At 42.9% G+C, this 23,071-nt stretch overlaps 2 protein-coding genes across 2 annotated transcripts in view; one reads left to right on the top strand and one right to left on the bottom strand.

Annotated features, from left to right (window-relative positions):
• The first annotated feature begins 1,828 nt into the window (after positions 1–1,828).
• On the top strand, positions 1,829–15,091 carry NOP9 (NOP9 nucleolar protein). The gene is made up of 11 exons (XM_026689295.2): positions 1,829–1,998; positions 3,076–3,309; positions 4,574–4,981; positions 5,824–5,949; positions 6,826–6,967; positions 9,156–9,345; positions 10,282–10,422; positions 10,520–10,621; positions 11,321–11,554; positions 12,206–12,311; positions 14,352–15,091. The coding sequence occupies exons 1-11, from the start codon at positions 1,908–1,910 to the stop codon at positions 14,507–14,509; spliced, it is 1,932 nt and encodes a 643-aa protein (XP_026545080.1). The 5' UTR covers positions 1,829–1,907; the 3' UTR covers positions 14,510–15,091.
• A 4,090-nt stretch (positions 15,092–19,181) lies between these two features.
• CIDEB (cell death inducing DFFA like effector b) overlaps positions 19,182–23,071 on the bottom strand; it is a 12,387-nt gene continuing 8,497 nt past the window's right edge. The window contains exons 4-5 of the mRNA XM_026689297.2: positions 22,209–22,399; positions 19,182–21,153 (exon numbers count right to left, since the gene is read on the bottom strand). Coding sequence (XP_026545082.1) covers positions 21,015–21,153; positions 22,209–22,399 — 330 coding nt within the window. The 3' untranslated portion in view covers positions 19,182–21,014. The remainder of the gene's footprint in view (positions 21,154–22,208; positions 22,400–23,071) is intronic.

Below are 23,071 nucleotides of genomic sequence, written 5' to 3'. Positions count from 1 at the left end.
CATGTTGGGTTCGCTTGTCACTGTAAGTCAAGGATTAGCTGTATTCCTCACCACCGTGACGGAAAATATTCAAATCTGGAGGCTCTGCCCTTGTGCGGCTGCCCTGCCCTGTGTGGCTCTCATGAATCAATATGAGGTTTTGAAGGAGGAAGCTTGAATTCTGTTGAAATAGGAGTGTTTGCAGGGCCTTCCCCATCATTCAGGAGGCAGAGATAGGTGGAGAGAGAAAAAATATTTAAGCCATTATTGTCTTTGAATTGCCAGGAAACGGGATTTTCTCAGGTGTCAACATGTCTTGGCCCAACTTCACCCAAGGAGCCAAGTTCACAGACCTGCACAGGCTGCCATTTTGCATCTTCCTGCAGGTTGCTTATTCTTGATACTGTATAATGATTTTAATTTAATTTAGCAAATTCACATGGCACTCTTCTCCCTCTCCAGCAATTTTGGGCGGCTTACAATTTTTTTTATTGAAGATTTTGTTTTTCCTGGAATCAGTGATGTGGAAAAGGGAATTAGAAGAAAGGGTGAAAGAAAAATAGTAAGGAACTATATGAAGAGACAATGGAATATAATAGAGAAGGAAGAAATGTTTAAGAGGAAAGGTCAAGAAGTGGTAGCTAGAGATGGAAATGTAGGAGAGGAATATGGGAGACAAGCTAAGAAACAAAAAACTAAAGCTTTAATGCGAGTAATAGATAATGGTTAAAAAGAAAAAAGTAGGAGAATATATTTTATAGAAATGTGTATTATTTAAGTTAAGATATATAATTGCTAAAGGTAATAAATAAAGAATACTAACATGCTATTGTAGGAAAAACAATAACATATGGAATTTGATTGACACAAAAATAATATTGTGAAGTATTGTATAAGATAATTTCACAATTTTTGAGATTGTATTGCTTAGTTCCCTTCTATCCTGCATTCAGACCTTTGAATTGACATATCTGGAAATCGCCATTTCATCCCGCCCCCTCCATTTTCAGCCAAAAGTCCAAGGTTTTCAGAACAGCTTTGCAGAGTTAGACGGGCAGTATATAAATTTAATTAACAAGCAAATTAAATATATGTATTAAATGAAATAAATATGTGGTCAATCAATTGAATACATAACTTAATAAATGCAGTAAATCAATGTAATAACTAAAGAATTGTAATAAAAATACATTTAATAAATCATTGTATTGGGGTTATAGGTAATATGTGCAGGATGTCAGCTGTTCTGAGTGAAGCTGCCTTTTGCAATTGACTGACAGGACAAATTTCTTGTGTGTCCAATCACATTTGGCCAATACATAATTTTTCTATCCTATCCTAATTTCTATTCTATCCTAATCTATTCTACTCTATTCTATTCTTATTTTTTATTCTATCTTCTATTCTAATTATGAATTCTATTCTATTCTATATTCTATTCGAATTCTATTCTATGCTACCCTGAATTCTGAATTCTGTCCTATCCTGCCCTACCCTATTTTATTCCTATTCCTATTTTTGTCCTTTGGCTGGGGAGGATGGGTATGATACTCCCATTCTCTGGCAAGGGCAATCCTCTCCCATAACGTGAATCGCTAGCACTTTCAAGAGAATTAAAATAAATTTCCCTCCCTCTCGTCTTCATTCGCTCATCCAGAAACCACGCAGACCTCACCAAAAAAATGAATGAATGGGTGACGCAATGAGCGAACGAGCCAATGAACGAAAAATAGGATGACGTCACGAGAGCAATGTTTTCTGGGAGGAGCGGCCAGCGCAGATCGTTCCCTCGCGCGGGGCATGTTGGGAGGCAGCGTGGCGAAGCTCCTGCCTAGAGTTCCGGGGGGGCGGGGCGGAGGCGTGGCCTGCGAGAGTCCCGCGCACGCGCGGAGAAGCCCGGGCATCCCGCGTGCTGCCCAGGTTTGCAAATGGTTGCAACGAGTGTGGGGGATGCGGGATCCTGTTGCAATCCATTAGGAGCAGCGGCAGCCAGAGCAAACTTTGAGCCGGGCGTTTCCTGTAAGTCTTGCAAAAATATTCTGATTTTTTTTTTTTTGCAGCTTTTATTGGAGTTTCCCAGCCTTCCCGGTGACTTTACCCTCCCCCCCCTCTTTCCTGCGCTTCCGGATAAGTTGGCTGCAGGCAGAAATGCAACCGGTGAAGCGGCCAGGAGATCTGGCGGTGGATGAAAAAGCACGAGTGTTTTGGGTATTTTATGACCTTGGACCTTGGACTGTGAAATTCAGCCTAAACTGATTTTGAAACTTTGGTTGTTGGCTTTGAAGGGGATTTCAAAATAATTGTATTCTATCTATTATTATAGTGAAATCGTGCATTATAAATAGAATACACACACACACACACACACACACACACACACACACATGTTATATATAGACACACACACACACACACATATATATACACATGCATACTATGTATATGCATATATATGTGCATATATAGGCATATGAGTGTGTTTGTGTACATGTGTGTGTATATATATGTCCTTGTATAACATATTCATATTTTATATATAAATTTATATGTTAATATTTTATGTGTATTGTTTATTTCCTATTTTACGGTTTTATTAATTTAGGTGAAATGTTAATATACATTGTAAGTCCATGTTTGTTATCTCATATGCTTAAAAAAACCCAACTGTTTTCCCTACAACAACTACCCTGTGAGGTAGGTTAGGCTGAGAGAGAGAGACAAAGAAAAAGAGAGAGAAAGAGTGACAAAAAGAAAGGGACAAAGAAAAAGAGATAAAAACAGAAAGAGAGATAAAAAGAAAAAGAGAGACAAAGAAAAAGAAAGAGAGAGAAAGTGAGAGAGATAAAGAAAAAGAAACAGAGACAAAGAAAAAGACAAAGAAAAAGAGACAAAGAAAAAGAGAAAGGCAAAAAGAGACAGAGAGAAAGAAAAAGAGAAAGGAGATTTTTATTACATTTATGTTTATTTTCATTTATTAAATTTATTTTTTATTCAATGTACATGTTTTATTTATTTATTGAATTTATATGCTGCCTGTCTCGCCGTCCAAGGTGACTCTTTTCCTTGCTGCTAATTTCCTCGATTTCCCCTTCGAAGGCCGGCTGGTAGAGCTGTCCAGAAGGATGGGACCCCCTGCCCACCGCCAGAAAGCAGCGAAAAGCAGCAAAGAGCAGAAGAGACGACGTGGCTCACCTGCTTCTAAGCTCAGGAAGGGAGACCCCGAGGAGATCAAAGGAGGAAGCACTCTCAAATTGGAGCCGGCGGTGGCGGACTATTTCCACCAGGCTCACGATACCTTCAAGTCTGGCTTTGCCTCCGATGAGGAAAAAAGTAAGATCTGTTCAAAGATGGACTTAGGGCAGATACCAAGTACTTTGAAAGCTTGTCGAAAAAATCCTTGAGTTACGATCGTGGTGGAGCCTGACCATCATCGTTGCAACTCATGAAGTTTGTAACTGGGATCATTCATGTGACCGACTCAAATTTTATGTCCTTATTTGGAGGAGTCGTTAAGTGAATCCGTGGTGTCACTATGAGCCGCTCTTGCCATAAGCCGGTTGGCAAATTGGCTGTAAAATAAGGTCACATCACTCCTTATGCGCAAATGGCGGTGATTGTCATGTGACCTCAGAGAACAGCCATTGGTCCTTCAAATCTAGGTTGTAAGTACCTTCAGGGAAGTCTGTCATAATTCAAACGGTCGGTAAGTGATCGCTTTTAAGTTGAGGAGTACCAGGTCATGGCCTGATCCGTTGACATTCAGAAATTTGGGAAGATGGGAATTATGGGAGTTGAAGTTTGCCCATCTTCGACTCGCCAAGGTTTGAGAAACACTTAACCAAATGGTACAGGTGGTCCTTGACTTACAATGGTTTGTTTAGTGACCTTTCGAAGCACTGAAAAGGCGATTTTCAGCTGCTCTTCACACGACGATTGTGTGCCGTCACCTTGAAATTTGGGAGCTTGGTAACCGGCATTTGAGCCCCAGATTTCTATTAAGGGAGATGTTTGTTAAGTGAGCTTTGTTCCCTTTTGCGACCTTTCCTGCCACCGTTGTTAAGTGAAAAACTGCAGTTGATAAGATAGTCACACGGTGGTTAAGTGAAGCCGGCTTCCCCATGGACTTTGCGTGTCGGAAGGTCGCAAAAGGGGATCGCGTAATGTCCTGGGGCACTGCAACTGTCGTAAATGCGAATCAGTTTGCCAAGAGTGATTATATGATCATGAGGTGGCTGCCAAAGGTTATAACTGAAAAACGGTTGTAAGTCACATTTTACAGCACCGTTTTAACTTTGAACGGTCATTAAATGAACTTGCAAGTCGAGGGCTATCCTGTCTGGACAATGGCTCCAGCATCTCGTGGTCACCATTTGTGATCTTTCCAGATGGTTTTTGATAAGTGAAATCAATGGGGGAAGCCAGATTTGCTTAACAACCATGTGATTTACTTCATGACAGCAATGATTCGCTTAAACCATTCGAAAAGGTTGCAAAATGGCGACCGACTCACAATTGCCTAGGAATGGAAATTCTGCTCCCCATTGCGGTTGTAAGTCGAGGACTCCCTCTAAAGGTTGTTTATTTTGCCCCCCAGGTCTGTTTGTGAGCAACGTCCTGACGGAGGCCATGGGGGTGGCGTTACCGCTGGCCCTGGATCCCTCGGGGTCACTGCTCCTCCAGGCGCTGCTGCCGTCTGCCTCGGGGGCCCGCTTGGAGCCTCTACTCCGGGCCCTACTCCCCTCACTGTGCCCGGTCGCCTGCCACCCCTGCGGGGCCCATGTCTTGGAAGGGGCCCTGTGGAGGACCCTGCTGCTGATCTTGGAAGGAGGCGAGGAGGCCCAGGCGCTGGAGGAGCTCCTCCTGGATGTGGGGAAGAGCCTCCGGGAGGAGCTGGCGACGTTCGCATTGGACGCCCACGCCAGCTTTGTGGTGCGGACTCTTCTGCAGGTGCTGGGAGGGGCCCGTGTCGGGTCAGACGGGGGACGGGGGCTCCCGGGCTCAGGTGAGTCGTGGATAGTGAATGTGTCCCCCATCCTGGGATGGATGGAGAGGGGTGGGTGGAAGCTGTTGGCTGCTATCCGGCATCTCAAGAGTTTCCTGCATGTTGAGATCCAATGTGGGAACAATGTGAGAATGAGGAGTTAACACCCGCCCCCCCACAAAGTCCTGGAAGCTTCCCGTGGTAAGTCCGGGTCAGCTCCTGCAGCTCAGCCCACTGTACCCCACATAGTTATTATATATTTTATTTTATATTTGTTTTATTTTTGTTTTTATTTTGTTTTACTTTATTATATATTTTATTATTTTTATTTTATTTTTATTTTATTTTATTTTGTTTATGTAGTGCAAAATTGACCCTTTAAGAGCTGAAATGCAATGAAATTTCATTTTTAATGTATGCCAATTAGTGTGCAAAGTGACAAAGCTATTCTATTTTAATACTTTTATTTATTTTATTATTTATTATTTTATGTTACATTATTCTATTGTATTTTATTTTTATTTATTTTTTATATTTTATTTTATTAATTTTTTTACATTTTTATTTTATTCTATTATTTATTTTATTTATTTGTATCCCACCATTATATTTACAAATAAGAAACAAAGCCCTCAGCTCATCGTATGATGTCCTCAACCTGTGGACTTCAACTCCCAGAATTCCCCAGCCAGCCATGTTGGGGGAGTTGAGGTCCGCAAGTCTTAAAATTGCCAAAGTTGTTGGCCACTCTGGTTAATGCCGTATTTTGCCGGGTGTTTACACCAAGCGGTGATGCATTAATCTTTTCCTTGCAGGAAAATCAGGGCTTCTAATTCACCCCTTCCCCCTTTCCACCATTTTAGGGCCTCTTCGTCCCCAGGCCAAGAGTTCGAAGGTGGGGAATGAAGGACCAGCCGTGTTCGAGGTCCCTGCCAGTTTCCTTTCCCTCCTGCGGGAATTCAAAGGCTGCTTCCAGGAACAAATTGCAGGTGAGATGCTGCCATCTGCTGGGCAGGTGGGGAAACGGCAGTCTTGCACAGCTCTCTGGAGAATACCTCACTTAATGACAACAAGCGAACATGGAATTTCTGTGATAAGTAATTGGAAGTTGTTAAGTGTGTCTCCGTGTGAGCTGACTTGATTTTACAGCCATTTTTATGTCGGCCAAATGACTCATGGCAGTCGTTAAGTGAATCAAGTGGTCTTTAAAAGAATACCTTCAAAAAATGGGTGGTTTTTTTGCTGCACGCTGGGAAAATATGTTGTAAATTGTGGTCACATGACTCAAGGACTTTGCAGCCTGTTGTAAATATGAGCTGGTTGCGCGCCTGAAATGTGATCACATGACCATGGGGGATAGTCATAACTGAGGATGGGTTGTAAGTACCTTTTATGCGGTCAGTTATTGTGATCACATAACCACAGGAGGGCAGTATAAATGTGAGGTATTTACTTTTCTTGGGGCCTGTTGTAACTTCAAAAAGTCATTAAGCGAATGGTCATTAAGTGAGGATGACCTGCATGCCTGTGAATGGGAAAGGGTGAGCTTGAGATACATTTAGGGAAGGTCATACATAGAGGCTGTGAGTTTGATCCTAGGTAGAGGCAGATATTTCTCTGGGCACACTGAGAATATATCTGCTGAAAAAAACTCCGCATTGGTGACAGGAAGGGCATCTGGCCATTAAAAAACACTACTAATTCCATTCTCCCAGACTCCACCCTGCAAGGGATTATGGGGTCGTTAAAATATGATGATGATGATACATTTATGTATTCTACTTTTATATACCCCTTCTGGCCTGATTTTAACCAATATCCTTTAACCAACATCCTTATTAAAGAAAAACCTGTTTTCCCTCTAGATTTCATCACCAACAAATATTTCAGCCTCTGCCTGCAGGTGGCGCTGGAGATCCTCCACAGAAAACTGCCTGAAGAATGTGCTGAGCTCTGCCGGTCTGTGATTGGCTACCTAAGCAGCTGTAACCCGGCTGCTCAGCAAAGGTAGGCAGTTGGATTGGTTGGATGGTTTGGGGGGGGGAATTGGTGGGAGGAGTCACTGTAAAAGTTTGCAAGGGGAATTCTGGGAGTTGAAGTCCATCTGTCTAAAGTGGAGAAATACAAGCGGCCCTTGATTTATAAGAGTTCATTTAGTGACCGTTCAAAGTTACAACGGCTCTGAAAAAAGTGACTTGGGACTGTTGTTCACACTTAATGACTGTTGCAGCATCCCCATGGTCCCATGATCAGAATTCTTGGCAACTGACTCGTATTTATGACGGTTGCAGTGCCCAGGGGTTATGTAGTCCCTTTTTGTGACCTGACAAGCAAAATCAGTGGGGAAGCCAGATTCACTTCACAACCGTGTTACTGAACGGCTGCAGTGATTTGCTTAACAACTGTGGCAAGAAAGGTCGTAAAATAAAACAAAACTCACCTAACAAATGTTTCACTTAGTAACATAAGTTTTGGGCTCAGTTGTGGCTGTAACTCGAGGACTACCCGTATAAGAAATATTGTATTAAAGAGACCCACATTCTCGACACAAATTAGCATTAAAATCTTTGACTTACAACCCATTCAATTAGCAACCGTTCGAAGGCACGACGGTCTTGAAAAAAAAACGACTTAACAACCAGTCCTCGCACTTGCGACCATTGTAGCGTCCGCACAGTAACGTGGTCAAAGTTTAGGAACTTGGCAACCGGCACGCATTTATGACGATGGCAGGATCCCAGGGTCACGTGGTCGCCATTTTGAGACCTTCCCAGCCGGCTTCTGACTAGCAGAGTCAATTTGGGAAGCCCGATTCGCTTAATGACCTCATGATTCACTTAACAACAGCGGCAATTTGCTTAATCTCCCCCCTCTCCCCTAATTGATTTTGGAGATTTCCAATCCATGTGGTTGTACATGACAACAACGGAGGTGCATTCCTGTACCAGGCATGTATTATCATATGTGGTGGTCATGCACAAAAGCAAAGGAATTTAGGCGACAGATAAAAAGACATGGTTGGAAGAAACGCTTGTCTTAAATTTAGGATTCAAACCAGAATTATTCCTATTATTAGGAATTATAAAAGAGAGAGATGGTAAAGGGTTGATATATCTAATATTGTATGTCACAATGGCTGCAAGATTGGTTTATGCCCCCAAATTGGAAAAAATAGTTATATCCCCCCTGAAAGAGAGACAATAAAGAAAATTGATCTGTGGTCTGTGCAGAGATGGACAGATTGATGGTTAAAACTAAAGGAGAGAGAAAATATTATGAAGTTTGGAATAAAATGGACCAATGGCTGGATCTGGGGAAAAGGAGTCGGAACAGAAAATATTGATGAATTGTAGAATTGATATCGGATGTAAATTATAGGAGAGTATAGCAGATAAAATGATGGTATACAAATAGCAAACCACAAGGTTTTGTGTTGTAAATACAAGTGAATATACAGGAGATGTTTAATAGTATAAATTTAGCAATATATGATAAGAAGGTTATTTGTTCTATGTTATGGTATGTATGGCAAAGATAATACCAGAAAAGTTGCACCGTGTCCAATTTTTTAATACTAGCTCGATACTTGTGCTTCGCTATGAGGTTGGGCTTAGTTTTTAGGGAGGAAAATAAGGGAAAAAAATTCTGCCTCTGCCTAACAGCATCCCTTGGTATTCATCTGGCTAGCATCCTGTTAGTGTGTGAGAGAGTTGAGGGATGTTTGGAAACTGAAAGAGTATTTGCTGTGTGAGCAAGAAGGAGACAGCAAGGAGCCTGGGTGTGGCTTAGCTCAACTGTTCTGGACTAATGCTGCTTGGTGCTGTGAAACTGAAACTCCTCTCCTCTGCTTGTGTTTTGCATTTGGAACAGATTTCTTTTCAGGTGGGGAAGGGGAGTGGAACTCCTTAGCATCAGAGCGTGTTAATAGTAATAACAATATAGGAAATATTCTAAATGCTCTGATGGTCACTTCAAAAAAACCATTTCTTAGTGAGCCCCTAGAAGCCAAGAGGAACATACGTGCCCAATTTCAAGTTTGTATCAGTTCTGGATATTACAGTTCTGGAGATTTTGTGATGATGCATGAGTGGTCTTTTACACACACACACACACACACACACACTTAATAAAATTTGTTTAAAACAGAAAACAGAGGTGCATTCCTGCCCCCTGTTGCTTGTTTCTCCCTGCTCAGCAACCTCCTGGTGTTTCTGAAGGACGCGACCTGCAGCCGAGTTCTGGACAAAGTCCTGGAAGTGTCGGAGGTGAAGGCACTGCGCTCGTTCTACAAGGCTCACGTGAAGGGGCAGCTCCGCGTCTTGTCAGCTCACAAAGTGGCCAACTTCACTTTGCAACGGCTCATCCAGGCTGCCTCACGTAAACTGGTAAGTGTGTGGGCGCTTTGCGGTGGCCCTGGGATGTCGCCGATTTTGGGTGGATCTTGAAAAGCTAAGCAGGGTCTGACCTGGTTAAGGCTTTGAAGGGGCAGGATCAGGGGCTGGTAAGGCAGCAGGCTAGAAACCAGGAGATGGTGAATTGTAGTTCACCTTAGGTATGTAAGCTGGCTGGCTGACTTTGGGCCAAGGACCAGGAGATGGGGAGTTCTAGTCCCACCCTAGTCATGCAAACTAGCTGGGTGATTATAGGCCAATGCACTGGGCCAATCACTAGGAGACGGTGAATTCTAGTTCTGCTTAGGCATGAAAGCCAGTTGGGTGATTGGGCCAATCACCAGGAGATAGGGAGTTCTAGTCCCACCCTAGTCATGGAAGCCAGCTGGGCGACTTTGGGCCAATCACCAGGAGACGGTAAGTTCTAGTCCCACCCTAGTCGCGGAAACTAGCTGGGTGATAATAGGCCAATCACCAGGAGATGGTGAGTTCTAGTTCTGTCTCAGGCATGAAAGCTGGTTAGGTTACTGGGCCAATCATCAGGAGATGGTGAGTTCTAGTCCCATCCTAGTCATGAAGGCTAGGTAAGTGACTCGTCAATCACTAGGAGACTGTGAGTTCTAGTCCCACCTTAGCATAAAAGACGGCTGGGTGACTTTGGGCCGGTCTGTCTCAGCCCAACCCACCTCAAAGGGTTGTTATTGTGGGGGTAACAGGAGGAGGGAGGAATGTGACATACGTTTGCCACTCTGAGTTACTTATAAAAATAATAAACTCAGAATAAACATAAATATATGATTCAGCAACGGTCTCTCGACTGCTAGCGATCCGTTGCAGATCAGTCAAACTGATCCACGCCGACCTAGAAGAGGGGAAACGAGGCCCTTCTCTTGACCTAGGAGGATCGTCTCATTTATACCTTGTCCCTAGCTGGGGCAGCTTTTTCAGGAGCTGAGCCCTGGCTTGGAAGAAATCCTGGCGCTGGAGCATCTCGGCATTATCACGGCGCTCCTAGGCGCCTGCCGGAACCGTGGCGCCCACCAGCAGGAGGTGTTGCAGCTTCTCTTGGAGGTAACCGAACCCTGCTTGGTTTCCTGATCAGTTTTACGTTCTGTCTTCTCTGTCAAATTGTTGAGCTGGGTGGGGTTTTTTTTTCCCCTCCTCACAGGCCTTCCACTGTTGGGAGCCCCCCACCCGCCAGTTGGCCTGCGCCCCCCTGCTCGCCTCCGTCCTGGCGTACGAGGTCTACTTCGGGGAGGAGAAGGAGCAGGTAGGTGTGACAACTGGAGGTAGTTCTCAACCTTACGACCACAACTTCTTTTGCTAAGTGAGAGAGAGAGAGAGCTGTTAAGCGAGCTTTGCCCCGTTTTACGACCTTGCTTGCCGCCGTGGTTAAGTGGATTGCTGCTGTTAAGTCAGTCACACGGTTGTTAAGCGAATCCGGCTCTCCCCCCAATTGATGGCTTGTCAGAAGGGGATCGCCTGACCCTGGGACACAACAGCCATCATAGATAGGAGTCAGTGGCCAAGAAATCACATGATTGGCAAGGCTGCAACGGTCATAAGTGCGAAAAACAGTCATAAGTCACTTTTTCCAGTGTCATTGAACAGTCATAACAGTGTTGTAAGTCAAGGACGATCTGTATTACTGTGCGTTGTGAGTCCTTTACTTGGCGTTCATGCTGATCAGGTCCCCGAATCGATCAAATTTTTCTGTCATAAGTCACTTTTATCCGGTGTCGTAACTCTAGTTGCTAAACAAATGTCCGTAAGTCGAGGACTTTATATTCCTGTGTTTGGTCGTTAAAAGATCTGTTCTGTGAATTGCTGAGGAGGAGCTGTCTCAGCTCTCTTCCTTCTAATCAAACTATCTAAACTTAGCTGTCTCTCAGTCCTCCGGAATGCGGCCCCTCCCTCCTGGGAATCCAGACCTCATTCCACCACACCGTCGGATTCTCTTTTCCTCCAGGAAGGTGCGACGCCGCCGGCCCTGAGCGCCGTCTCCTACCACGGCTCCCTGATGCTGCAGCATCTCCTGCACTTCGCAGACCCTTCCCTCGTGCTGGGCAGCTTGGCTGCCATGCCGCCCGCGGATCTGGTAACGTTGGCTTGCGACCCCTCCGGGAGCCACGTCTTCGATGCCCTCATGGCCAGCTCTTCCGTCTCTGAAAAGCCCAGGCGGAAAGTGTTGCGCCAGCTCAAGGTAAATCCCCCGTGGGATTCCGCTCCGGGTTTTGGAGGATGCTGGTTGAACTTGTTTTAAGGGCCAGTCGTGTGTGTTTTTGTTGCGTGGGGGTCAACCGTGCAGGGATGTCATGTCGCACGCAGACAAATCAAGATGGCGGCTGTGACGATAACAATTATGGCTGTGTTTATTTTTATGTTCCCCTTAAACAATATAGACCCAATTTTGCTCAAGCTTAGTAACTTTTAAGACATGTAGACTTCCAACTTCCAGAATTCCCCTGCCAGCAAGGGAATTCTGGGAATTGAATTCTATGGGTCTTACTTAAAATTGCCATATGTTGAGAACTTCAAGCGAAATGAAGGGTTGTAAATTGAGGCTTACTAGCAATTTGCCATTTTTCAACCCTTTTGTTGTTGTGAAAAAACCCACAATCTATGACGTGTTATTTTTTAGATCGGCGGCACACCTGGTTGTATTGCAAAATTTTTCTAGCATCTGCAAATTGTTCGGGTTCTTGGCCAATAACGTGTCAACATCTGTATGCAAAAGTAGACATTTCATTTCTGCAGTTGGCACAATTCTGGGCATCGCTGCGGCCGTTATTTACAGCAAGTCCTGGACTTAACCACTGTTCCATCTCTTCTTCCTCTTTCTTTGGATTCTCAGGGCCACTTCCTGCCTCTCGCCTGCTCCAAGCATGGGAGCCGGGTGCTGGATGCCATCTGGAGCAGAGCCAGCCTGCCAGCCAGACGGGAGCTGGCTCAGGAGCTGGGTAAGGGGCCTCTGTGCCTGCTTTTCCCTCTCCTCCCCTTCCTTCCTTCCTTCCTTCCTTCCTTTATTCCTTCCTTTTCTCTTCCTTTGTTTCTCCCTTCCTCCTTCCTTTCCTCCTTCCCACCTTGCCCATCCTTTCACTTTCTTCCTTTCCCCTTCCCTTCTATTCCCTCCTTTCCTTTCCTTTCCTTTCCTTTCCTTTCCTTTCCCTCCTTTCCTTTCCTTTCCTTTCCTTTCCCTCCTTTCCTTTCCTTTCCCTCCTTTCCTTTCCTTTCCTTTCCTTTCCTTTCCTTTCCTTTCCCTCCTTTCCTTTCCTTTCCTTTCCCTCCTTTCCTTTCCTTTCCTTTCCCTCCCTTTCCTTTCCTTTCCTTTCCTTTCCTTTCCTTTCCCTCCTTTCCTTTTCCTTTCCTTTCCTTCCCTTCCTTTCCTTTCCTTTCCTTTCCTTTCCTTTCCTTTCCTTTCCTTTCCTTTCCCTTCCCTTCCCTTCGCTTCCTTTCCTTTCCTTTCCTTTCCTTTCCTTTCCTTTCCTTTCCTTTCCTTTCCTTTCTTTTCCTTTCCTTTCCTTTCCTTTCCCTCCTTTCCTTTCCTTCCTTCCCTTCCCTTCCCTTCCTTTCCCTCCCTTTCCTTTCCTTTCTTGCCCCAGACAGACCTTCTTAAAGGCCCCAAGGTTGAGAAATACCAAATTAAAAAAGCGTCGAAAACAGCCCAACTCCTAACCTGCCAGGCCAAAATTCGGAGTCCCCCACTTCCAGAGTTCCAAGTAATAGATTCATAGAAAGCAAAACTCTGAGGCAGGTAGATTCCTCAAAGAATTGCTGTATTGGATATATTGGCACAGATCTGGTGAAAACCGACTCTGAAGGTTCCCGCGGTTTTCACCTAATTAAAAGTAAAAGTTTTTTCACTTTGTCAAAACAGTCAGTCACATGGACCAATCACGATTCTGTCTGGTTGCCTAGTGACCTCACTCCGTCTTCCTCCGGCCAGATGTGAGAATGTCCTTGGTTACCAAGAGAAAGTATTTTGTTTTGGCTACAAAATCCCAGCTATCTCAAATTCCCTCCCTCCCCCCCACACATCCCTCAGCTCCAGTGTGGCAACACTGAAGCAGTCAAAGTGGCTTCACAGCTTCAGGGTTGACACCAATGTTTCTAAACTTTGGGCTCTGTAAGATGTTTTGAACTTCAACTCCCAGAATTCCCTGGCCAGCATAGCTTAAAGGGACCCGGTCAGACTTCTTAAAGGGCCCAAGGCTGAGAAACACCAAATTAAAAAACTGTTGTGGTCCGCTGGCAGCTAGCAGAGCTGGCAGCAGAGTCAGATAGTGAGGAGTTTGGGGAGGACCTTGGGCCAGTCCTGGAGGTTGAGGAAGACGGGGGCTCTGCATCAGAGGCAGAGATGGGGCCAGGGCCGCCTGACAGTTATCAGCTGCCTTCAGAATCAGAGATCAGTGGGGAAGAAGAACAGCTGGAGCCTGTTCCCAGTGTGCACATGCATAGAACTGCCAGAAGAAGGGAACAGCTAAGGAACAAGAGTCAACTCTGGAGTAAAGCCACAGGTGGACGGTGAATGGTCCCTCCCATAGGGATTAAAAGAGGAGCAAAAGGGGAGGGGGCTTTTGTAGGAAACAATTGGTCGCAGCAGTGGGAAGATCTATCTGTGCGTCTCAGAGACTCCGTGCTGAGCCCTTCCTTGTCAGCACTGCGTTTGGAAATAGTTACGTGGTAGCTCTCCAGGCTAGATAAGGTCTGTGCTCCTCCCCTTGGCTGAATGTGAATGCAAGAAATTCACTTTCATTTAGTAAAAAGGTTTTGCTGGGAGAAAAAAAGAATCTGCTTAATGCTTTTTGGGGAAGGCCAGGTCAGAACAAAAACATACAAAGCATCTCAACTCTTAACCCGGCAGTCATAATTTGGCCTCCTAAGACGTAACTGGACATAAGACATGTGTGAACGCAGCCTCTCCAGTTTCACAGAGACTTTAATTTGTGCCCTGCAGCCATTCCTCAAATTTAGCCCCCTCTTCTCCCTCTCTCCCCCAGCGGAGCACGAGCCCCAGCTACGACACGACCCCTTCGGCCACCACCTCGTCCGCAACTTCGCCTTGACCCATTTCCTCAAACGCCGCCGGGATTGGGATAGCCACCAGCAAGCGGAGAAGAAGCGGAGGGCTCTCTTTGCTGAGATCTTGGAGGATTGACCTGGGGTTGGTTGGACAAAGATGGGGTTTTTAAATTTATTTTTTGGCTGACCGATGGGATCAAGAGGACTAGCTCCTTAAGTGGGCTTTGTGTTACACCCCTCCCTGCCCGAATCTGCCCAGAAAAGCTTCTCTCCTTCACCCTCAGGAATGTGGATAGGATAGGAATCGTTCCTACCGCTCTCGGATAGCTTGTGATGGGAACTGTAGTCCAAAAGAAAAAGAAAGAAAGGAGAAAGAAAGAGGAAGGAAGGAAGGAAAGAAGGAAGAAAGGAAGGAAAAAGGAGGGAGATAGGAAAGGAAGGAAAGAAGAGAAATGAGCAAAGGAAGAAAGGAAGGGAAGGAAGAAGAAGAGAGAGGAAGGAAGGAGTGGAGGGGAGGGAAAATGAAGGAAGGAAAAGAAAGACAGCGAAGGATAAGGGAGAAAGGGAGGGAGAAATGAAAGGAAAAAGAGAAGGAAGGAAGGAAAGAAAGAGAGATGGCACGTTTTAAAATTGCTCTGGGCACTGCCTTACATGACTATTCTCAAATGGATATTTATTTATATTTTTGCAGATATTAAAGGCAGTTAATTCTTTGCGAGTGGCTGTCATGTTTTGATTTTAGGACAGACAGATTGGCTGGACAATCTGCATTTGCTCACAGCTTCCTGTAACCTTGAAATGATGGTTTAAATCAAGGGTGTCAAACTCATGGCCTGTGGGCCCGATCTGGCCCGTGATGTGGTGAGATCCTGCCCACGGGGCCATCTGGGTCTACCCAATGGGAAGAGGAAACATGCCAGCAGTTTGGGGAAGTGGTCTCCAACTAGCCACGCTCACCCAGTTGGCCACGCCCACCCAGTTGCCCCTCCCCCGGGTCAACCACTGCCCTGATGCGGCCCTCAGTGAAATTGAGTTTTGATACCCTTGGTTTAAATCAGGAGATCTCGTAACTTGGCAACTTGAAGACTTGCGGACTTCAACTCCCAGAATTCCTCAGCCGGCAGGCATGGCTGCTCGACTGAAGAATTCTCACTGGGGAATTCTGGGAGTCAAAGTCCGCAAGTCTTAAGCAGGAAGTTGGAGTAGAAGCCATTATCAGCGAACCAAAGATTGGCCAGCAGGAATAAGGGGCACTGTTTGTGTGTGTGTGTGGGGGGGGCTTGTAAAACAGGTAGTCCTCGATTTACAACCGTAATTTGTGGGCTGAAATTTCTCTTGCTAAGAAGGCGGTCATTAAATGAGTCGTGACTGATTTTACCGCCTTTTATTTTGGGAGGCCTCTGGTTGTTAAGGGAATCACTGCTGTTGAATGAAGCATGTGGTCATTAAGCGAATCCAGTTTCCCCATTGTTGGAAGGTTGCAGCTGGTGATCACGTGATCTCCGGAACACTGCAACCATCATAAATGCAGATAGTCCTTGACTTATCCTTGACTTTGCCTAGTGTCCATTCGACGTTAACAACAGCACTAAAAAAAAAAGTGACCATTTTTCACACTTAAGACCATTGTAGCATCCTGATGGTCCTGTGATTTACATTCGGATGCTTGACAGCTGATTTATATTTACGACGGTCGCAGTGACCTGTGATCTCCTTTTGCAGCCTTCTGACTGGCAAAGTCAACGGGGAAAACCTGATTCACTTAACGACCAATTTCACAACTGGCCATTCTTTTCACAAATGTGACAAAGGGAAGTCGTAAAACGAGGCAAAACTCCCTTAGCAACATACATTTTGGGCTCAATTGTGGTCGTAAGTTGAGGACTACTAGTTGTACAAGGGCCTGGATTTTGATTTCGTGACTGTGGGGAATGCCGCAACGGTCATAAATACAAGACCTGGTCATAAGTCAGATTTTTTCGTTGTTCTTTGGCTTCCACCTTTCCACCTACTGCGCCTTCTTTTTCAGTCGCCATTTGGCAGTCCTCTTGGAGAGCTGCTAAACCTAACTGTAAAATATAACCATGGAAGAGAAAAAAATGATTACAACTAATATAAATGGACTTAATCCAGCCGTTAAAAGAAGGAAAACCTTTCATAAAATGGAGAAATTAAAATTTGATATAATCTGTCTACAATAAGTACATATTAAAAAACAATATGAACAATTGTTGGTACAGCCAAAATTAGGGAAAATATTTACTTCTTTGACCCAATGTAAGAAAAGAGGAGTGGTTTTATATATTAAAGAGACCACCCCAGCAAAATTGATCTATATTGATGATGATGGAAGAATACTAATGGTGGAAATAATGGACAATAATATGAAAACACTCCTGATTGCAATATATGCTCCGAATGACAAACAAGAAGAATTCTACAAAAAACTAAATATGAAAATAATTGAACTGGACTATGCTAATATAGTTATGATGGGAGATTTTAATGGAATTGTAGACAACAAATTGGACTATACAGCACAGAAAACAACAAAGCAAAACAGAAAGACTCTCCCTAAATCTTTTTTTAAAATGGTAGATGAAATAAACTTAAAAGATACATGGAGAGAAAGAAATGCTAAAACTAAACAATACACCTTCTATTCAAATAGACACTTATCATGGTCCAGAATAGATATGATATGGATGTCAACAGAATTAATATCTAACATTCAAGAAATAAATATTGAAACAAGTACTTGGGCAGATCACAATCCAATGACAATTAAATGGAAAGGACAAAAAAGATCTAGATGGACGTTAAATAATACTATTTTAAAGGAAAAAGACTTCACACAGTGGATGGAGAAAGAATTGGCCTTTTTCTTTAGAGAAAAAAAAAAGGACACATCAATTCAGAATGTATGGGATACAATGAAGGTATATGTTAGAGGCTTGATAATAGACTATACAAGGAAAAGGAATACTATGAAAAGGCAAGCCGCTAAGGTCCTAGAAGATGAGCATAAAAGACTCGAAAAAGAGTTACAGAAAATGCCACAGAAAAAGGACATCAAGCTAAAAATGGATATAATTAAACACAAAATGGGTCAAATAGAAAAAGAAGAATTAGCACAGAAAATTAGAGGTGCTAAACAGAACTACTTTGAAGACGCAAACAAACCAGGTAGATGGTTAGCATACAAATTGAGAAAGGAGAAAGAATCAAGGAAAATATTGCAATAGATGACCAAGGCCAAGTTTGCCATGGTAGCAAAGAGAAGAAGGAAATCATTCGAGACTTCTATGGGAAATTATATATGCAAGAGAATATTGATGAAGAAAGAGTCAAGCAGTACTTACAGAATGCTAATTTACCTCAGATACCTAAAGAGACTGAAAAAATGTTAGAAAGCAACATAACGATGATGGAGTTAACTGAAGCACTCAAGAAGCAAAATAATGGGAAGGCACCAGGCCCAGATGGACTTCCGGCAGAATTTTATAAAACATTACAAGAATTGTTGAATCTTCCATTGCTAGAAGTTATGAATGAAGTTATGTTAAAGAAGAGGATACCTAAATCATGGTCAGAAGCTTATATTACACTTATTCCTAAAGAGGAGGCCGACCCATTACAAATTAAGAACTATAGACCCATTTCTCTACTAAATGCAGATTACAAAATCTTTGTTTCAATATTGGCAGAAAGACTTTAAAATATTTAAATAATTTTATCCATCCTTATCAAAATGGATTTCTGCCAAAGAGACAAATTAAAGACAATATGAGAGTAATTCATGTTATTACTGTTGGAACAGATGGGTTTTGCTAGAAAATTTATTCAAGCAATAGAAGCTATATACTATAAGCAAACGGCAAAGGTAATGATAGAGGGAGAGCTGACAAGACTCTATTAATATAAGAAAAGGAACAAGACAAGGGTGCCCACTATCACCTTTGTTGTTTGTGTTAACTTTGGAAGTACTAAACAGAAATATTAGAGATGAAAAGAATATAAAAGGAATGAAAATCAAAAAGGAAGAATTTAAGCTGCAAGCATTTGCGGATGATCTGGTTTTCATTTGAGAAGACCCTTTAGAAACAGCATCAAAATTGATAGAAAAGATAGAGACATATGGAAAGGTGGCTGGTTTGAAAATAAATAAAGATAAGACAAAGATTTTGACAAAGAATATGCTATTAAGACAAAAGGAAGAACTGGCAGACCTATTGAAAATTCAAGTCACGAATAAGATCAAGTACTTGGGGATATATTTGACAGCAAGATGTAGTACATTAAAAGAGAATAATTATATTAAACTTAAACAGCAGATAGCGCTAGATTTGGCGAAATGGGAAAACTTACAACTCTCACTAATAGGGAGAATCTCAACAATCAAGATGAATATATTACCCAGAATTTTATATTTGTTTCAAACAATTCCAATTAGGCTTGGAAAAGACTACTTTGAAGATTTAAATAAAATTGTGTTGAAATATATATGGCAAGATAAGAAAGCGAGAATAAAGTTAAAACTTTTGCAAGATGCTAGAATTAGAGGAGGATTTGGTTTGCCTAATTGGGAATTGTACTACCAAGCTACAAATCTGATGTGGGTTAAGGAATGGATAACACTAAGAAACGCTAGATTGTTGACATGAGAAGGACATGATTTGTTGTTGGGGTGGCATGCTTTTTTATGGTATAAAGGAACTAAAACACAGGGGTATTTTAGAAGACATTATATACGGGAGTCTCTGTGGTTAAACTGGGAGAAGATTAAAAGACAATGTTATTTGAAAATTCCAGTCTGGTTATTGACTATTGAAGCATTTTCTTATCCTATAATATACAAAAAGGAACAAACAGTTAGATATGGTGAAATACTGAATGAAAAGGGTGAACTTAAATCTATGAAAAAACTAGAGGAACAAGGTATAAAGATGAATTGGTTTTCATATGCGCAAATACACTCAAGGTATGATAAAGATTCTAAAACAGAAGGTTTCTATGATAAACTGACTGACCTAGATAAGATTTTGACAGGTACTGATGAAAAGGTGATTAAAAATTGTATGGATATCTATTAGAAATTAAACTAGAAGAAGAACAAGTTAAAGAAACTGATTGCTTGGGGGAAGAATTTTGGATATGGGATCGATTTAGAGAAATAGCAAAAATTGTGGTCTCAAAATTATAAAATGACAATGTCAACAGCATATAAAGAAAATTTGTATAAGATGTTTTACAGGTGGCATTTCCCCCCGACAAGAATAGCAAGAATGTTCAAGAACAAATCTGAAAAATGCTGGAAATGTCATCAGATACCTGGCTCATATTACCATATGTGGTGGACTTGTGAGGACGCTAAAAAATATTGGACTAAAATTCGCATGTGGTTGGAAAAAATGACAAAAAAAAACATATAGACTTGAAACCAGAGATATTTTTATTGGGAATTTTACCTGAAATATATAGTAAAGACTTGAAATACCTGATTGTAAATGTATTAACAGCGGCTAGGATTGTATTTGCTAAAAACTGGAAAAATGAGAAAATACCATCACAGGAGGAAATCATTAAGAAAATATTGGAATGTGCTGAAATGAGTAGATTGACATTTGAAATTGGAGAACAGGAGGATAAACAATTTTATAAAATTTGGGGTCTTTTCTATCAATGGCTAGACAACAAAGTACAGTAATGAAATATGTAGATTTTTAGAAAATAATAAATATATAAAGATGTACTTCTTTATTATAACTACAAAATGATTTTAGGATAGATTTGGGATGATAATATGAACTGTTATAAAATAAACTAAGTAAATTATGGTTATCTTGTAAAACATGAATGAATAAAAGTATAGTCAAATGATTGATTAATAATGATACTAAGGTATTTAATTTTTGATTGACAATATGAGATTATATGTAATGTAATTGTAATTGAAGACTATGAAATGGAAGCACAAAACAATTTGTAAACCAACCGGCACACTGTATGTACACATGGGAGATAGCTTGATGTTTTTATGTTTTGTTTGTTTATGTTTGTTTTTAAAAACCAATAAATTTTTTTAAAAAAAGTCAGATTTCCCCCAGTGCCGTTGTAGCTTGACACTAAATGAAAAGTTGTGAGTTTTGACTTGTTCATTGAACTAATTGTAGACGTATTAATTGGACACTAAGCGAATGGTCGTAAGTCGAGGGACACCTGTACCTCCTGCTTTCCCAGTTAAATGCAGGTAGAGTGGTAGCTGAGCTGGAGGATCTACGGCCCAACCTTTGCAAGCAAAAGATTTATGTTTTCAGCATGCCGATTAGAGCCCCACACTGCTGGATATGGGTCAGTAGGCCGGCTTTGTCAAGCCTGGTTCCTCCCTTGTCACAAAGGTGGTTTATCGTGACTGTACTGCCAGGGATGAAAAGGCATCTTTTCTGAGGAGATTCTGAAGCGCTCGTATTCTGCACCCTGTTGGCCAGCCTGGAAACTATGAAAAGGGACAGAAAGCTGCAGATAAGAATGTCTATCCTTGGTTTAAACGTCCTTTAAATCTTGACTCCCGAATCAAGTGGGTTCCCTTGAGATCAGTTTGAAGCTAGAAGGATCTCTGGCATTTTGCATGGAAGGAGGCCTCAATATCGATAGTTGGTTATCTGGACTTGGGGGCCCCAGTTGTCCCCCGTGTCCAGGAGCCGGCGGATGTAGTTGGATGCCCCCAAAAGAATGTGCCCAACCCCGTGCATGATGGCGGATGCCACCCGCAGGATCTCCCTGGGGGAAAGAAAGAAAAAGAGGATTTCCGTCAAAAGAATTCACAAACAGCTGGTACAGTTGGCCCTTGATTTATGACCACGATGGAGCCCCAGGTTTCTGTTGCTAAGTGGGACAGCCTTAAGACATGAAAGCCGGTTAGGTGACTGGGCCAATCACCAGGACATTGTGAGTTCTAGTCCCACCTTAGATATGGAAGCTGGCTGGGTGACTTTGGACCAATCACCAGGAGACAGTGAGTTCTAGTCCCACCTTAGGCATGAAAGCTGGCTGGGTGACTGGGCCAATCACCGGGAGACAGTGAGTTCTAGTCCCACCTTAGGCATGAAAGCTGGCTGGGTGATTGGGCCAGCCCCTCTTTCGCAGCCCAACCCACCTCACAGGGTTGTTGTGGGGAAAATAGGAAGGAGGAATATCGGGAATGTTTACAGTCTTAAATTATTCATAAATGATAAGGTAGGCTAAAAGTCAAATAAATAAAAACAAACACATTAACCCTTCATTTAGTGACTGTTCAAAGTTACAACAGCACTGAAAAAAGTGACGTATGGCCGTTTTTCCAATGACCGTTGCAGGACCAGGGTCATGTGATCCATCTACTTGGCAACTGACTCATACTTACAACGGCTGCAGTGTCCCAGGGTCACGTGATCCCCTTTTGGGACCTCCTGACCAGCAAAGTCCACAGGGAAGCCAGATTCACTTAGCAACCGTGTTACTAACTTAGTAACGCGCAGTGTTTCACTTCACAAACGTGGCAAGAAAAGTCACAAAATGGGGCAAAACTCACTTAACAAAGTTTGGGCTCAATTGTGGTCGTAACGTGAGGACCACCTCAAATGAGTGGAAGCATTGACTGGAGATTGAGTGGTTTATCACTATAATAACTGAAGTGTTTCTCTTTAACACCGAGTTTATCTTCTCTCACATTTCCACACAAAGATTTTTCCAACCTTTTATGTGAATTGGCGGAAGCTGTTCCCTGGAAAGCTCTTGGGCCATCTCCAAACCTCCCTATGCATTTTCTCCCCGGGAGGGCAAGGAACCAAGCTCACCGCAAAACCTTCTTGGGTCCCAGGCATTTGAAGTCGCAACTCATCGAGTAGAGCCCATAGAAGGTGGCCGAGATGTTTAGGCTGCCAAAAAGGTCCCGTGGGTTCAGCTTGTAAACATCGAACGTGATGCGGGCGATATCCTTGCTGTTTCGTGGCTTGTCTCCGCTCAGGCTGAACGAATGACTCATGCTCTGGGAGGGGGGAAAGGTTGCATTACCGCATGCCACTGGTGCAATGCAAGAGTGGTGCGGTGGCCTAGAGGGGGAGCTCTCGCCTCACAATCAGGAGGCTGTGAGTTCGATCCTAGGCAGAGGCAGATATTTCTCTGGACACACTGAGAATGTATCTGCTGAATAAAACTCAGCACTGGCTACAGGAAGGGCACCCGGCCAGTAACCACTCAGCTCCATTCAGTTACCCAGACTCTACCCCACATGGGATTATGAGGTCGTTAAAAGAGGATGATGACTTTGGTGCAATGCAGATGGGCTGGGCCCACTCCAAGCTGGCTGGGATCACTGGGTCTCGATGTCCCCGGACATTTGGAAAGTGCTGGTTGAGGAAGTTACGGTAACTTTAAATTGAGGGCTAGCAACTTGCATTATCCTAGTTTAAATAAATCCCATTGGAATTACTAAGGGGCTGGGTGATTTAAAAAAAAAAACTTTTACTAGTAGTAGTATTGTGGCCTTAATTTTGGATATGGAGAGTATGAGATCTAGTCTTGTCTTAGGCATGAAAGTCAGGTAGGTGAGTTTGGGTCAATCACTAGGAGTTGGTGAGTTCTAGTCCTGACATAGTCATGAAACCACCTGTTCGACTTTGGGTCAATCACTAGGTGATGGTGGGTTCTAGTCGTGCTT

This window comes from Notechis scutatus, chromosome Z, assembly GCF_049901735.1.
Source record: "Notechis scutatus isolate UNSWTSFEM ecotype Mainland chromosome Z, rNotScu1.2, whole genome shotgun sequence".
In the NCBI taxonomy this organism is placed as follows: Eukaryota; Metazoa; Chordata; class Lepidosauria; order Squamata; family Elapidae; genus Notechis; species Notechis scutatus.
This window is presented reverse-complemented; position numbering and strand designations above follow the sequence as displayed.